Below are 17597 nucleotides of genomic sequence, written 5' to 3' on the forward strand. Positions count from 1 at the left end.
GTGGGGAGGCCCTGGCACAGGGTGCCCAGAGCAGCTGTGGCTGTGCCTGGATCCCTGGCAGTGTCCAAGGCCAGGCTGGATGGGGCTTGGAGCAGCCTGGGACAGTGGAAGGGGATGAGCTTTGAGATGTTTCTAGTCCAGCCTCTGCCTAAACCTCACTGAATTTTTTGGTTATGAAGTGTCCATAACATTTTTCACCATATGAAGAACCAATGTTCACCCCAGGACCACAGAGAAATGTGTTAATAGATGTTTGCATTCATTTATTTTATATCCATTTAATTATCTCCTTACAGAATTTGAGTGATTTCCATTCAGCCCTGTTCCCAGCAGCCTGGGAGCCCCTTTTTAAACTCTACAAATTCAGTCTGTAGGGATCTTTAATGTTTCATGTGCCTAAGCTTGGGAAGAATCCATCTGCCAGTTGGGCTGGAGCTGTGGATTCTTCTCCATGAGTAGCTTCCCCTCTGTTTCCTTCACCTTGGAATTCCCTTGGGAGAGGTGTTCTCTGTGCCAGTCCCTCATTTCCTGTTTGCTTCACCCCAGCAGCCTCGTTGGATTTCAGTCCATGCAGATTATTTAGCCTATAAATGAACTCCTGGAAATAGCTGTACAAACCTCCTGCCCAGCCTCCCACTTAGAAAAGAAACCCACTCCATGTTGTGGTGGGAAATGTCATTTATGAGCTAATTCCCCACCTAGTGCAGAAAAAGGATCCAGATTTTGGGTGAGTTGTGTTGGACAGGATTTATCTTTTTGGTTGGGGTGGTTTTGCCACAGCCGTGGGTTTTCCACTCCAAACCCCAGCAAGGCAGTGAAAGTTGAATTTTTTGGTTTATTTCCTCATACACCCCTACTTTAAGACAGTGGGCTGTGATTTAAAACTGAACTGCATGGAATAAGACTCACTTTGGGTTTTGAGAAGTTAAGGTCATTCCAAGACTTAATTATAAATCAAATTGATTTATAGTCATGTCTGTCTCTCAGTGTATCATGATTCCAGTGGCCCAAAATGTAACTTTTCCTGAAGAGAATTATTTCATTTTAATAACTTTTCCAATTAAAAAGCCTGGAATTTCAGCAATAAGTGTTTCTTAATGGGGACAGAAATAAAGATAATGGCTTTCCAGAATGTTTTGCCAGAATCTTTCCACATTGATTTCTTCCTGGCTAAAAGAATTTGCCAAATGAGAGTGTTCAACCACTTGGGGACATGGTCAGTGGTGGCCTTGGTAGTGCTGGGGGAATGGTCTTAGAGGGATTTTCCACCCTAAATGATTGCAGGATTCTGTGATTCTATGATTCTATGATTTTGTTCCTGCCACTAAAAAAATATTGCACTGGAATAAAACATTTCTCACAAAAGGTGGTTTGGGTATCCTCATAATCCTATTTTAATCTGATTGTAGTATCTGACCAAGCTCCTAAGTACAACTCTTGTGTAGAATAAATAATTCTGAATTCTTCAGGAGAAAAAGATCTGGACAAGGCCCAGGGTTTCTTCTGCACCTTAAAAAGCCATGGCGGGTAAAGCAACTCTGTTTTCAGGAAAATCCATTTAAAACTGGTTTTAACAATCCTAAACCAGAATATTGAAGGGGCCGCATTTGCTGCATTTCTGTGCGGTTTTTAGCCCAGCACCTTTATAAATGGCTTTGAAGGACTTGGATCCGAGGTGTTTGTGGGATGTGAAGGAACTCTGGGTTTCTTTCCAGCCCTTTTCCTCCTGGGAACAGGGAGCAGCTCTGTAATGTTCCTGCTGGGTTTCATTTCCATGCCTTGCAGAGCAGTTGTGCATCTTCATCTTGAGTAAACTGTGGGTCTAAAACCACTGCTTAATTAAGAGTGGAACAGTAAATAAACAAAACTATTCCATCTCCCACGTGGAGCAATGTCAGGTATGTGAGGAATAGATAACAGTGTTTATATTTTCTAAAACTTGGGTGGTTTTTCCTTTCATCTTCCTAGAACCTCCCAGCAGGAAGAACAGCTCAGAGAAGCAGGAACCCCCCAGAAGAGTTTGTATATGTGGTGGGTGGCTGATGGTTTTTTAATCGGTGTAAAAATACCCCAGTCCTGAGCTATTAACCAGTAATTGGTGACTGTAAACAGCAATTTCACTGTTACACAGGAAAATGTTTGTCCTGCAGTGAGACTTCCTAACAATGAAATTTGGGCAGCACCCAGATTTCAGAGCCAGTGCTGGATTCCAGCATTCCTGGGCTTTGGAAGCTCAGCTGCCTTCCTGGAGATGCTCAGTGTTGCTGGGAGTGCCAGGGGTCACTTGATTTAAGATATTTTCAGGTCTGTCAGTGGAGGTCACTTAGCTGGGGCACAGCACGAGTGTCCCTGGGGAGCATCCGTTGGGAGAGAGGGAAAACCAGTGGTTAAAGCCTTGTTTAGTTTTAAATGGGATGATCTTTGCAAGGGAACAAGGCTTTCAGAAAAGCTTGTGACGCAACATGGTGCTGGTGAAATCAACAGTATTGCCCTCTTTCCTTCTTACTTAACGTTTTATTTTGGGATAATGAAAGCATCAAACCCCAGCTAATTTAGGTGTAGTGGTATTTGAATGAAGTGTTTGTATCTTCATAGAATCACAGAGTCATTGAGGTTGGAAAAGCACTCTGAGATCATTGAGTCCACCCCAGCACTGCCAAGGCCACCACTAAACCATGTTTAAATGTGTAGCTGTTCCTGTGTGAGAAGCAGAATAAAGTTACATTCCTGAGTGGTATTTTATTTGTATTTTTCCTATAGGTGGGAAGCTGTTAACTCTGGTCTACCAGCATAATTATTTAGGTAAAAATATATTCTCAGCTTGTAAATGACTTTCAAGTGCAGGCCTGACCTAGTGCTCTTGGTGCTTTTATGGCTTGTCTGCAATGGAATGAAACTCAAACCATTTGTGGTTTGGAACAAACATTTGTTGACTGTTAAGGCTCCTGGGTGTAAATAGGGAGGGGGAACTCCATGGGATTTGCTGGGTATGTTGAATTAAAACCTCTTGTCAAGTACACTCAAGAATTCTGGAGCAGCTTGTTTATTTTAGCTCACAATTTGTACAAACAAACTATGGCAGAGTGAGGACTAAAAGCAACTGCAGATGTTTGTAGCAGCCTGGACCAATGTTTATTGCTGTAGCATAACTCAGCCTAATTGGAAATTGCATAACGAGGTAAACAGCAAAACAACGGGGCTGGGCAATTCCGTGGTGGAGGCACAGGGAAAGTCCTTGTAAATCGGTGTCAGGATGTAAAGACAAATAAGGGGAAAGCTGCTTCACTCCACAAGTAAATACATACATTAATATGTATATATTTATGTATTCAAGGCCAGGTTGGACGGGGCTTGGAGCGACCTGGGATAGTGGGAGGTGTCCCTGCCCCTGGCAGGGGTTGGGACTGGATGATTTTAATGTCCTTCCAACCCAAACCATTCTGGGATTCTGTGACTGAGTTGCCTTTGACAAGGTTGTTCTCCCTGCCCTGCATGTTCCTGTGCAGCTCTGTGGCTGAAGTGGCTTTGTTCAAAATCTTGAATGCTTAGGAGCAGGAGAGAGGGGATGCACATGAACGTATTTAATGTTTCCTCCTTTTCTCAGCTCTCTGAACACTATTTACAGTACCTGTTAATCATTCACTTGGAGACCCCTTGCATGAAGAAGTGGAAACTTCCCTTTGCTCAGTGGCTTTGGCTTTTCCCATGGGAAATACCTCTGAAAGTTGTCCCATCCTCCTTTCTCCATCCCTGATGAAGGGGGAGACCATGTGCGTGCAGCTGTAGCCACACGAAGATACATCTGACATCATAAATTCTCCTTTTACAACTTACCTTCTCTTTAAAGTCACATTTCTTCTACGCAGAATTTAAAATAATGCCTCTCAAAAGTGGTTTGATTTAGACAGGTTTAAAGTCACCTTCACAAATAAAGTGAAAATGGAGACGTGTTTGGGGGTTCAGCTTCATAAAGTTAACAGTCATTTCTTTTCTGGTTTATTTTCTTAGTAGAAAGAGATGATTCTCTGATTCTGTAAGTGCAGCAGCCTGTCAGAAATGAGCAAAATACCTGTATCACTTCAGCTCAACACGAAGTTTTCTGTAGAGTAAGGATGTGTGTAAGAGAGAAAAACCTACATGGCATTGTAATTCACTGTACACATATTCTCCATAGCCTACTGTGCTTCAGCCATTACTGGAAAGAGAAGTTCCCTCTAATTTATGCCTGAACCCATCTGTTTTTGCTCGTTTTGCTTGGATTCCCAGTGCTGCTGGGTGCTTGGTGTGTCAGGGATGCTGCAGTGAGGTGCTTCTGATCCCTGTGGGAAGGGCTGGAGGGGAGAGAAAGGAGATGAAGCTTTGCTACTTGCTAAAAATGACGAATGCTACGAAAGGGAATGCAGGAGAAATTCCAGGCTGGTTCAGTGGGTTTCTGTTGTTGCCTCCATCAGTGACTCACTGAAGGATTTTTGGGAAATCACTTGATTTTTGTTTCTCTGATGAGCAAGGGCAGCAGGAGGGTGTTGACAGGGCTGGACTGGACAAAAATATCCTCAGTTTTATCCCTGGGTTTGCCCTCCGCTTCTTGATGCAAATGTGCTTTTTTTGAAGTCCTGAGTTTCTTCACGCTTCTCTTCCCATCCCTCCTGTTTAGACTGTGAGCTAATTTGGATCAGGGTGGTGCTTTGCCATGAATTTGTTAAATCTTTGGCTCCATTGCCCAGCGAGTGTGCCAGGATGCTGAAGTGAACCCAGCTGTCAGAAAACCTCCATTTTCATGCTGTTCTGAAGACAAAAACCCTGAAACTGTTTGTTGGAGTGCGATACGTATTTAATTTTGAGATGATTAACATACTCTGCTTCCATAACAAATGAGTTTCCTGTGATCTCTGGCACGTGCTGGTGGAAAAGAGCCTCGTGTGGGAGTTGGTGGGTTGGTGTGTGTGTGTGTGTGTATCCTACGAGATTTATTTGTGTTTCAAATCCAGTTCAGTCACCACCTGGAAGGGTCTGCTCTGTGGATGTTCCTAATTTTTAAAATCCTGGGAAGCGCTGGGTTGTTGGACTTTAAAGCTACACTGAACTGCTTAAGGGTATGAATTGGGAGCGAGCATAGACTCAGAGGTGTTATTTTAAAAACACCAACTGGTGAGATTGGCTGGGCCTCCAGAAAACCATTCCCTGTGTCTTGGCTCACACCACGCTCCTGCAGGCAAGGAAATGAGGAATGTCAGCCACCCGGGTCATTCCTGGATGGGAAGATCCCGCAGGGCGAGGTGGAATCCTGAGGAATTCTGAGCCGTGTGTGTTTGTGTCCCCAGATCATCAAGCTGAAGGCAGAAGCGCGGCTGGAGCTGCTGAAGCAGATCGGGGTGTCCGTGGACACGTGGCTGAAGAGCGCCATGAACCAGGTGATGGAGGAGCTGGAGAACGAGCGCTGGGCCAACCTGCCCTCGGTCACCAACAACGGCTCCGCGCACCTGGTACGGATCCAGGGAGAAACCTCCCCCAGGGCCTGGGGGCCTCTCCAGGGGCTGCTCCTGGAATACAGCCCTTCCAGAGGAGGCCCCGCAGCTGCTCCAGGGCTGGAGCCCCTCTGCTCTGGAGCCAGGCTGGGAGAGCTGGGGGTGCTCGCCTGGAGAGGAGAAGGCTCCAGGGAGAGCTCAGAGCCCCTTGCAGGGCCTAGAGGGGCTCCAGGAGAGCTGCAGAGGGACTGGGGACAAGGCATGGAGGGACAGGACAAGGGGAATGGCTTCCCGCTGCCAGAGGGCAGGATTAGATGGGATATTGGGAAGAAATTGCTCCCTATGAGGTGGGGAGGCCCTGGCACAGGGTGCCCAGAGCAGCTGTGGCTGCCCCATGATCTCTGGCAGTGCCCAAGGCCAGGCTGGACACTGGGGCTTGGAGCAGCCTGGGCTAGTGGAAGGTGTCCCTGCCCATGGCAGGGGGTTGGAATGGGATGATTTTGAAGTTCCCTCCCAACCCAAAGCATTCCATAAAAAAAAAAAACCTGAAAATGTTTGGTTGGTTGTTAACCAACAGGGAAAATCTTGTGGTTTTACATGGCTGAATTTAACAGGAACTAAAAAAAAAACAAAGCTCAAAAAAAAGGATTTTTGGGTTTCTTTGCTGGGCTTACTTTAAATTGATTTTTCTGAGCTTGGGTAAGTGCCATAATATTTATTTGCCATTTCCTGAGAAGAAAAATGTCTGTGTGTTTGTCTAAAGTTTCATTAATAGTTGAGGTTGTTATCTTGAGATCCCTGAATTAGAGACTTTCTTCTTCCAGATAAGGTCTTTATTCTTCCTTAGAAAACAAAGTTCTACATCATTCCTTAAAGAATCATTTATGTGGAGATTGTGGGGAAAGTCATCAGGAGACCAAAGCCTGTTTTCCAAATTGATTCCGATATTTTGAGGTAAAAAACCTTAATTCATTAAAACAGTCAGTGCGTGGCTTGGAAAACAGACTTTCCTTTCCTGTGACCAGGGTTAGATGTTTTCCCTCAAAGATCTTTCATGGATTATTTGAGGTACAGTAGACAGGGCTGGGGAATGGTTGCACTCAGTGATCTTGGAGGCCTTTTCCAGCCAAAGTGATGCTGTGATTCCAAGCTAACTCTTTGGAAAATTTCATCCAATATCATCAAAACTGATCTAAAAAGCAGCTTTGATCAGTGGAAGGTTGGTTATGATGTTTTTAATTGAGTTGTACATAAGACTAATTGCATTTGTAGTGTCTGTACACTTGTTTAGCTTGGAAGAAAGCATATTTTTAGGTAATTCAAGGACGAATAAAAAGCAAACTCTCATTTTCCTCCCCTTTTCCCCAGGAAGGATGAAATATTTCAGAATCAGTAGTGATGGCTGAATCAAAGAAACGCTGTTCAGAAAAGAGGAACTGCTAAAAGAGCTTTTAGGGTTTTTTGCTCATTCCCATATTTCTTTGTGCTCTTCATATGTTTTTTCCTTCTTTTTTTTTAATAGGTTTTCTTGGTAGTGGTAGCAAACCCTTAGAGGGAGAGGGTTTTTTTGGAGGCACAGATGTTTCCCTCTGTGGTAACTTCAGTTTGGAGAAGAGAGCACTGACTGGAATCTCAGCAGATGCTTCCCCAATTCCCTCTTTGCTTCCTTCAGGCTGTTGGGAAGTTTCTCCTCGGATGTCACACCCAGCTCGTGGTGGTGATTTGCACTGAAGGTTGTTGCAGGCTTTATTGTCATCATTAATATAATTAGGAATTAGAGTTGGAGTGTGCAGATCTGAGTGTCAGCCCTCCCAAATCCCAAAGGAAATCCTGTTCTGGTTTCACTTCAGATGCTCTCTGGTCACAGTAGGTGAGGATTTGTTGCGTAGCTGTGGTAAACAGTGATTTTATTCCATTTCTTCTTGTACTCCACCTCCTTTAACTCCCCTGTGTGCCTTTTGGGCTGCTCCCAAGCCCTCATTCCCAGTCTCCCCAGACAAGGCACAGTTGGCCCTGGAGCTGAGCCCCCCGTGCTGGTCCCAGGCGATGCCACAGCCTGGGAGGTTCAGCTCTGAGTCTCATTTTCCCCTTTTACACTTACGTAGGCTCCTGTATTTAAAAAAGGCTCTGTTGACCTTGGCAGGCCAGGCAGGGACAGCCCAGAGATGGAATTCTTAGAGCTGGGACCAAAATTACACCAGAATTCAGAGGAATTACTGCAGTTTGTAACAAGCAGCACTTTCACTCCAGCCTGGAGGAGTGGGCAGTGTTTAACAGAGCTGGGAAGGGGCTGGAGCCCCAGGAGCGGCTGAGGGAGCTGGGAAAGGGGCTCAGCCTGGAGCAAAGGAGGCTCAGGGGGGACCTTGTGGCTCTGCTCAACTCCCTGACAGGAGGGGGCAGCCGGGGGGGTCGGGCTCTGCTCCCAGGGAACAGGGACAGGACCCTTCTGTGTATATGTGCAACAACCCAAGACAGATTTTTATACAGAAATACATTTCTGTCGTTTTTTTCATGTGTGTAATCCACTTTCTCATCACCAGCCCTGCATTTCTTCCTGTGTTTGCTGCCTGTCCCACCCCTTTAGTGTCATTCTGTCCCGTGCATTTATTCCTTGCTGCTGCCATCTTCCATCCCAGGCTCTGCAGAAGGATGAGCTTTCTCAAGCCAACCTCTCAGTTTCCTGTTTTCCCTCTTGGTGCCTGCTTCCCAGATGATTCCATCCAAGGAGTTAGAGCAGCCCACGTGCTGAAAATGAAGGCGTGTTTTTCCTGCTCGTGGTAGAAAGCCAGGAGCAGATGCTGCCCAGACTTTCTAGACATGATTTGCTGATTTCCATGATGTCCCAGCTGGATGTCAGCACTGGCTGCTGGGACCATGCACAGCAAAAGGCAGACACAGGAGGGGAAACCTCCAATTTGCCACAATTTGCAGTTGGTTGCTGATGTCCCAAAGCATTACCCAGCTGTAGGACAGTTTTTGGTTATCCCAACATCCAGGAATACACCAAAGGAGAGATGGAGGCAGACTGCTCTGGAATGAGAGTTAGTGATGAAGAAAAAATCACCAGGATTGCAAGGATTTGGTTTGGAAATAGTAACATAGAAACTAATTAAAGTCACAAAATGATGAAGCTTTGTACTCTTGTAGTCCAGGCCTAGAAGAGCAAAGCTGTCAGAGACCTACTTTAGGGAAATTTCACAGGAAATTTGTAGGCTCAGCTTAACTTTTTTTATTTATCAGCCTCTCACTTTTCACGGGGAGCACCAAATTCACTCCCAAATTAACAGGAATAAGCACAGGGAAGATGGAACTACATAGCAGTGTTGCCTTTGATTCAAAGGACTGTTTTCTCAGAGTAATTCATCATTTTCATGTGAGATAACATATTTATTCAAAACATAACCCAGGCACGAGGCCAAAGCACAGCTCATGGTAGTCTTACCCAAACTTGTATTTTTCCAGTATATTGACTTCAGGTTTTATTTAAACTTTTATAGCAAGTTTTTACAAATCTTCCTTTCTCTAAGAATTTTTGTAATAAACTGCAGCAAATATGTTGCGGAGAATACACAAGCTAGAAGGTTGATATGGGGCTTTATTTTTTTTAAACTTTAAATATTTCCACTGCAGATTTATTTTATAACTCGTGGTCACTGGTACATTAATCTTTTAGTAGCATAAATTCTCTTTTTACCATTAAACTGTTTTCTGTGCCTCTGCAATGGCATCTCTAAAGTACTTTAGTCACAGCTTATATGGAAAACAGATTTTATAACTGTCCAGCAGTTGCGTTGGAGCTTCCAAAATCTTCAGCAGTTCTTTTTAAAGTCCACATGCTTGTGCTTGAACAAAGAAATCCAGCTGAGTTACTTTCAATAACAATAAGTCATAAAAAACACAGACTGAAAAATATTAACCAGCTCATTTTTACTGTTATTTCTTCACCGATTTTTAGCAGCTTCTGTAATGCCAATTGCAATTTGTTTTACCAGGTCAATGCTGATGCAGAAAAGGAAGAGGGTGAAGAGTTTGAAGACAGCCTGGATGTTTTTGATGACAGCAGTTCTAGTCCTTCTGGTACTCTGAGAAATTACCCTCTCACCTGCAAAGTTGTTTATTCCTATAAGGTTAGTGATTTTTTTTTTTTAATTAGAAAAATGAGTTCTATTAAAAATTATAAATGTGCCTGTGGGAGCTTGAGGTTTGCTTTGCTGGTAGGGTGGGATTCAGGGAGCTTCCATCTGCCCTTTGGAGGGAGAGTGGCTCTTGTGAATGGCAGAACCTTTATTGGGATGTTGTAGTTTATTAAAGCTTTCAGGTTTTTAAAGAACATCCGTTTTAATAAAAGTCTAGATGAGAATGTTCTTCCCACTGCCCATGCCTTGCCCTTAAAGCCACTTTCCTTTTCCATCCTTCCTGTCCCACACTCCAGGCTTCTCAGCCAGATGAACTGACCATAGAGGAACACGAGGTGTTGGAGGTCATTGAAGATGGAGATATGGAAGACTGGGTAAAGGTAGGATTTTCTGAGCTTGTTTGCCTCAATGCTTTCAGGATAGAAGCTGGGATGGGAGGAAATCGTGGGGTTCTTTGCAGAGCAGAGTTCACAAGCAGGGAATGGCTCCTGTTGTTCGTTCACAGGCACGGAACAAGGCGGGACAGGTGGGATATGTGCCGGAGAAGTACCTGCAGTTCCCGACCTCCAGCAGCCTCCTGAGCATGCTGCAGTCCCTGGCTGCGCTGGACGCCCGATCCCACACCTCCAACAACTCCACGGAGGCTGACCTGGTCCCGGGCAGCCTCAACGGAGACTCCAGTGGTAAATTCCAGTTAGAAATGCTTAAATATTGAGCTGGCTCTTGAAAACAGTCTGGATATCAAGGCTGGGAGACTATCCCAGATTTCATGGAATCACAGAATCATTAAGGTTGAAGAAGACCTCCAAGGTCGTGAAATCCAACCTTTGACCAAATCCCGCCATATTGCAAAGTCTGCTCATTTTTTAACACTTCCACCATGGTGGAACTCCACCATTTCCCAGCCTGTTCCAGTGTTTACCTACTATTCCAGGGAAGACATATTCTCTAACATCCAACCTTAACCCCCCCTGGTGCAATTTGAGGCCATTTCCTCTTGTCTTATCTTTGGTTTCCTGGGAGAAAAGGCCCCACCTGGCCCCAACCTCCTTTCAGGGAGTTGCAGAGAGAGACTGACCTGTATCTGAGCACAACCATTCTCAGTAATTAGCTCAGTAATTACCTCTCTCATGTCAAATCTGCGTAATTCACCTCCTTAGCTCGTACAGCTGAGATTAAAATTAAGGCAAACCAAAATAATCTGGCTCAGCAATAACAGAATCTTGACAAGAACTTCAAAATCACCAGCTCCAGCTATAAAACTTTGTGTATCCTTGACATTTTTGTCTTGGCTCATTGGGTTTTTCCTTTTCCATTTTGCAGTCTGTTTTGTGAAAGCACTTTATGATTACGAGGGGCAGACGGATGACGAGCTGTCCTTCCCGGAGGGAGCCATCATCCGCATCCTGAACAAGGAAAACCAGGATGACGATGGCTTTTGGGAAGGAGAGTTCAACGGCCGCGTCGGGGTCTTCCCCTCGGTGTTGGTCGAAGAGCTCACGGCCTCGGAGAATGGAGAGACTCAGAAGATTGGGGATACCCAGGTATGGAAAGAGGTGTTGGCTTGGTTTATTATTTGGGCAGTTTGCAAAGATCTGTCACTTCTTCAGGGGAAAAAAAATCAGAACCAGTTTAAGGAAAAAAAACCCAGCCAAGTCCTCAGTGCTTGCATTTGAGTTTCTTACCCAGCCTAGTAATTATCAACGGATGTATTTTTGCAGATAGAACAGATTTGTGAATGAAGGCAGGTATTTGGGTAGAAATGAATCAAAGGAGAAGACTCACAGTTTACTTCCTGTCATTAATTTATGAGAGACTGAGATGTCAGACACAACCTGGCAAAAAGAGAATTACAGGCTCTTTCAGCCCTAATTTAATGTTTTCATACTTAAATCTCTTCTGGATCCTCTCATTTTTGAGGGGCAGGATACTGCCAAGTTTTGGATTACAGTAACTTTTGCATAAATGTCCTAATTTCTACAGCGTAGTTCTGTAATACTTCTATCGTATTAGAAAATCAGACACATTCCCATGTGGAGATTGGGGCTAGAAACTGCACTTCCATGTTTTCTACAAAGGAATTTTTCATTATTCCTTGATTTAAGAAGACCGTGAAAATGAACATTTAAGTGCATTTGGGTAGGGATAAAGCTCCTGGTCCCAACACTTTTGTGTGAACCCAGCTCGGCCAAACGAGCTGTTTGTTTCAAATAACCTGCAAAGAGCCTCTCTGAGTTACCTGGGAGAGGCTGAAAATTTCTGCTCAGTGGCAACCTAAGATTTAAAAAAATTGCATCCCTGTTGGATGCCTTGACTTTGCTTCCCAAACTTTCCTGCCAGCTGTGGAGGGAACTTGCTGGAGTAGGGATGGGTTGGAAAACTGGTGGGGGGGGTGTGGGTGTGTCAAACACGCTGAGGAGGATTTGCCGCAGCCTCTCCCTGGTTTTGGCACAGGTATCCCCAACTCCAAAGGCCAACAACTCCCTGCCACCACTGCCTCTGTATGACCAGCCTCCCACCAGTCCCTATCCCAGCCCGGATAAAAGAGGATCCCAGTTTTTCCCCAGATCTCCATCGACAAATGGTGAGAAACTTGTAAACATTTCGGGTAAAGGCTTCATTTAGAAGCCTTTCAGAGGGGCCAAAAAAGAGGAAAAGAGCATTTTTGCAACATAAATTCAGCAATACTGAGGGCCTTCTTTGTGATGGGGTGTTGCTTATTCCCTCAGAAAACAGCTTTGGTTCCGAGTCCACCGGATTCTCCCAACCTCCACGAATTCCTCCGGAAAGTTCCTATGGCAAACTGCGGCCTGTAAGTGACCAGCAAATCCTCTGGTTTTTGTTGATGTTCAAGGGGTAACAGCCCCTAAACAGAGCTGAAAAAGAGGTGGGGAGTAAATGCCAGAAGAGGTTAGTCCTATGGTTTATACAGTTCCTGCTTTCCAGCAGTGTCCTGCACATTTGGGATTATATTTATTTCCAGCCCCTTTGGTTTGAGGGGTTTGGATTCACGATTCTTAATGATGAGGATTTTGTGTTGTCTTTGCTGCCTAGAAAAAGGAGTTTTGCTAGAAAAGGAAAGGAAGAATTTAATCACTTAGAACTTGACAAAATCCATCTCCTACAATTAACTTTGAAATCAAGTTTTGGGGGGTTCCAAAGCCCTAAACCAAGTCATACTAAAATATAACATTTGTCTTTTCCTGGCCTTCTTAGTGAATGAGCTTGCAGAAAAAGAGCAATTTGGGATGTTCAAAAAATACATTCTGAATATTCCAGTAGTATTGGGCAGTTTGGTGCAGGATTGCTCCACAGTTCATGTTTTCCGTAGCAAGTCTGGTGTATTCTGAAATGGTGTCCTAAAAACCCTTCTAAAGGCACTAAAGGTGATCTCTGTCAGGAACAAGAATAACTTGACTGATGTGGCAGAGTGTGAAAACAACATCAGATTTTGGGTGTGTATTGTTGAGGTTGGTGATTGATGAAATACCAGTGAGTCAGATGCAGCCAAATGTTCTGGTAGTTCCCACTGCACAGAAGTTCCAGGCAAAAGCATCATCAGATTCAGCATGCGATGAGTCTTTCCCAGCTTTGCATCCTGGCTTATCCCTGGACGCAGGCAGAATAGATGTGGTATTGCACCCTGGAGACAATCTGTGACAGGCCACAAGGAAAATCCCTGATGGCTCAGCTGGGGAGCCCTGGAGCTGAATCCCGCTGGATACACAACCTGCTTGTTTGCACCATCTGCAGGGGTGAGCCTGGAGGTCTGTGCAGGAAATGTGAGGGGTTTCTGATGGAATTTGGCCATTTCGTGGTAGTCACAGGCTGGTTCTGGCTGTTGCAGGTGCGAGCAGCTCCACCCCCCCCGACACAGCACCACCGCCGGCCCGCGGAGAAGATCGAGGACGTGGAAATCACTCTGGTGTAACGAGGGGACTGGCTAATTAGTAGTGCTACAATCAAGGCCAAACACAGCTTTTGGTCGATCTCGTTTTTAGGCACCTTTGCATGATGAAGACTTGGACTAGAGCGAGTGGTAGGGAGGATTTTATGTGGCAGTGACCCGGCGGATTCCTTCCCACAGTTATGAATATTTTGTGCCTTTTGTTTTTTGTCTGTTTGTTTGGATTTCTCTACATCATTCTTCCTCTCGTAGCACAAACCAAGACAGGCCAAGATTGGCTTTTTTTCTTGGCAGAAGATGCTCCATTTTTATGTGGAGACAAAGAAAGAGCCTTGTTCATGCAGCTTAGTCTTAGCATCCTTTGCTCCTGTGCATTAGTACAGTATATTACTGTTGCCATAGGAATGTGTTAAAGATTGTGGATCCTTCCAGTAGCATCACCTGCCTGATCAGGTATTCATCAGATGAATGAAAAAGGGAATGGAAAAAGAAGTCTAAAGGAGAGGCTGGCTCCTCTTGAATCCCCCTGCAGAAAGGAAGAAATGGGAAATGATCTCCCAGAGAAGCAGAAGTGTTCATTCCATGGGTGCTCCCCTCGTCAGTGGTTCACAGATGAACATTCTGCCTTGGATTTTTGTGTTTACTCAGTGCATTTACTCATAGAGGATCTAACATGGAGGTGCTGAACCAGCAGCAACATCTTCTTCCAAAGCAGAAACCAACAGGTAGACAAGCAAAACAGCAAGTGAGATTTTGTATAGATCTGGAAATTGAGCTGCTTTTTCTTTTTTTTTTTTTCCTTAGCAGATTTTGGGGATTTTGGTTTTTTTTGTTGGGTTTGTTTTATTTTTTTAAAGCATTTGGGTCACTCTTATCCCAGTTATTGCCGTGTACTTTATTATCCAACATTAGCAGTGTATCTTTGTCATCAAACCACCTGAGTTCTAGAGTTAGCAGTTCCATTTAGAGTATTTACATGCATTTAGTTGTTGCATTGGATGGTCCTGTAGCCTTTTCCCACCCCAGTCCCAGTAACCAGCCAAAGCCAGGGAGCCAGGAGCAGCTCCGGGTTCTGCCTTCACACCACCTTCGTGCCCGAGATGTGTCCAGTTCCTCTCAGGAAAGAAACTGGGAGGAAAAGAGTTTCACATTTCCCTCAGAGAGCTCTGTAAAGGGAGCTTGGATTTTGGCTTTTTGACAGAAAAGGGCAAAGAATATTCTGAGGTTGAAGGTGGAGCGGAATGGTTGGAGGAGAGGGAAAAACTGGATGAAAACAGGTTTTTCTTTGGGTACTGACTAAAATATTGTCAGCATTCTCCATCAGATGAAAACTTCGGATCAAAGGCATCCTGAGGTCGGATTTGGAGCTGTTTGTGGATTCTCTTGTGTCTTCATGGTTTTTTTTCAAAGCCAGTAAGTTTTCTACCTTTAGTTTACTAACAAGGGCTATTTTTTGAGGCTGCATTTACAACAAAAACCCAACAACTCATCTAACAAGATTTTATCATAAACTTTGCACATACTTGTAAGTCCCAACCCAGGCTGGGTCTCTGAGACATCCAGTGCTTGCCAGTCTCCTTTCCCAGTGGGATCCTTAACCAAGAGTGGGGCTGTCTGAGGACAACGATTCATGGATCAGTTGTGGAATCAGTGACTGTCCAATGAAGTGTTTTCCATTTTATTCCTTCTTTTGCACCTCTTGTCCTGTTGATCTGTTTGAGGTCTTTTTATGTGTTTATCAAACTTATTCTTAAGTTTAAAAAGAAAAGTTTAAAAAAAAAAAAAGATTTAACTGTTCGCAAATCTTTTGAGATCTTCACAACGCAGAAGAAAACCAAGTTTTTGCCATAATGTTCATGTTCAATTCCTTTGGCCAGTTTTTCTGTGTCCTTCACACTCGGACTTTCAAAAATCCAGAAAATTTTTATTTAAAAGTCTCTTTAGTTGTATTTTAAAATATTTTCTGTAAGAGCTGCTAATTTTATTTAAAAAACAAAAGTGGAAAAAAAAGCAAAAAAAAAAAAGGCAAAAAAAGGAAGAAAAGTTGTAAAAAGATGCCTCCTTTTTACTTATGATTTCTTCATACAGGGCATGTATCGGCCGTCGCATCGTGTACAGCTCAGTACACCCTGAAAGCATCAGTGCAAATGCTTTCTTTATATTGGCTGTAAAAAGTTTGTATTTATTATGTATAAAAAGTTGAATAATAAAAAAGTGGAACTAAATCCCTGGTGCCCTGGGAGATTTGGGGGGTGGAGGGGTTGAGGGAAAACCCAGGGATAAAAATCAGCGTTTTCTTGAGAGGGGTTTTGTGCTTTTACACGGAAATTTGAATCTTGTGCTTCGGGAAAAGCACATCCTTAAAATCAGCTTTAAACATCTTTCAGAGGGGGCATTTATACAGGGACAAAACGTTGCCAAAAATGAAGAGCCAGCAACAAAGCTCCAGTTATCAAAATAATTGCTTAATAGCCCTGATGCAATTAGGATAATTGCCTAAAGAAAGCGAGGGGAGTGATTGATAACAACCCTTCAGAGTGATTGTCCTTTAATAGGCTCGATTTGCCTAATTGTGCCAGGAGTATTCCCACTGCATCCCAAGCCTCTCCAGCTCTGGGATCCCTCTGTGAGCTGCGTTTCCACGTTGGATTTTCTTCCTGCACTCAGAAGCTGCCCACCAGGGACCATCTCCTTGCTGGGCTAATCCCACTTTCCTACAGGTGGAAGGTGCCAAATGATTCATCATTTCCATGTGCTCCCTGGTTTTGAAGACTCTCTTTCCCTCATGGAACACAGGACTTTACCGTGGGGTTGGGGTGGATCTTCAGGCTTCCGCTCCTCCCACAGAGCTGTTGCACAGGCCTTCACTTTTTTCCCCCTGAGCTCCTGCAGCCTCTTCCTTTGAGAAATTCCTTCTTACCTGCTTTTTATATGGATTCACGGTGCTCCTCTAAGAATTATTGTCCTGCCTTGCTGCTCTGACAGCTTTGTCCTTTTCTTTTCATTTCTTGCTTGTTACTTGGGGTCCTTTTCACCACCACTACGACTTAAAAACTATTTTAATCCTCAAATCCACCAGCGGAGCCACTTTTCCTTTCTTCCATTTTTAACAGACCCCCTTCATGCCTTTAGTTTTCCTCCTTCCCAAAACAGAGCCAGCAGCAGCTGTGCTGTGATCCCATCATTCTTGCCACTGACTGACTTCCGTGAAAACCTCTTCTCCCTGAAGTGCCTTCCTGCCAGTGAGAGATGAGCACGGTGTGAGCAGCACACAGCGACCACTTAGAGGTAAAAAGAGGTGCTAAGGAACCACAAAGGCTCCAGGGCTCTATTTCCTGCCTGGGATGGTTAAGAGAAGGAGTCTGGGGAACTTACCCAGTGCAGAGGGTGAAATGTGGCTCCCTGGAAGTTGGCAGCAGGATCTGTTCGAGCCGAGGTTTCCTCTGATTGCTTTGGTTCCCAGATTTTGGCTTTAAACTGAAAGAATGTAGGTATGGATTGGGTATTCGGAAGGAATTGTTCCCTGGGAGGGTGGGCAGCCCTGGCACAGGGTGCCCAGAGCAGCTGTGGCTGCCCCTGGATCCCTGGCAGTGTCCAAGGCCAGGCTGGACATTGGGGCTGGGAGCAGCCTGGGACAGTGGAAGGTGTCCCTGCCCATGGCAGGGGGTGGGAGAGGTGATCTAAGATCTCTTCCATTCCAAACCAGTCTGGGATTCAGTGATTTTCAAAAAGAATAATAGGACTCAGATGGGTAGGAGGATAGAAGAGATGGGGTGAACGATGTGATGTTCACTACAAATTGTGCCAGGGTTTCTTTTTGTTTGTTTTATGGAAATATTAAAAGGAACCAAAGCAAGTGGGCGAGTTCTCTTTCCCATACAGCACAAATGTCTCTCACTGCTGATAGTAATTAAAAAAGAAAACAAAAACTGCACCATCTTCTCTATATAAAGCATCTTCTGCTTCTTGGAAGCCTGGCTGCTCTGCAGCTTGCACTGTTTCCCTGCTTGCTCTTCCAGCAAGGTCCCTATAATTAATACCTTGTAAATCCCAGCACAGCAGGGGCAGGATTAGCAGGGAATCTACCTC

The 17597-nt window shown here is 44.5% G+C and overlaps 1 protein-coding gene across 2 annotated transcripts in view; it reads left to right on the forward strand.

The window, feature by feature from the left end:
- Window positions 1–15733, forward strand: part of FCHSD2 (FCH and double SH3 domains 2) — a 123403-nt gene extending 107670 nt beyond the window's left edge. For both annotated transcript variants that reach the window (XM_048294390.1, XM_048294392.1), the window contains 8 exons: window positions 5322–5483; window positions 9458–9592; window positions 9898–9981; window positions 10107–10284; window positions 10925–11145; window positions 12056–12185; window positions 12331–12413; window positions 13449–15733. In XM_048294390.1, coding sequence (XP_048150347.1) covers window positions 5322–5483; window positions 9458–9592; window positions 9898–9981; window positions 10107–10284; window positions 10925–11145; window positions 12056–12185; window positions 12331–12413; window positions 13449–13532 — 1077 coding nt within the window. In that variant the 3' untranslated portion in view covers window positions 13533–15733. The remainder of the gene's footprint in view (window positions 1–5321; window positions 5484–9457; window positions 9593–9897; window positions 9982–10106; window positions 10285–10924; window positions 11146–12055; window positions 12186–12330; window positions 12414–13448) is intronic.
- The last annotated feature ends 1864 nt before the right edge of the window (window positions 15734–17597 follow it).

This window comes from Corvus hawaiiensis, chromosome 2, assembly GCF_020740725.1.
Source record: "Corvus hawaiiensis isolate bCorHaw1 chromosome 2, bCorHaw1.pri.cur, whole genome shotgun sequence".
Taxonomy (NCBI): Eukaryota; Metazoa; Chordata; class Aves; order Passeriformes; family Corvidae; genus Corvus; species Corvus hawaiiensis.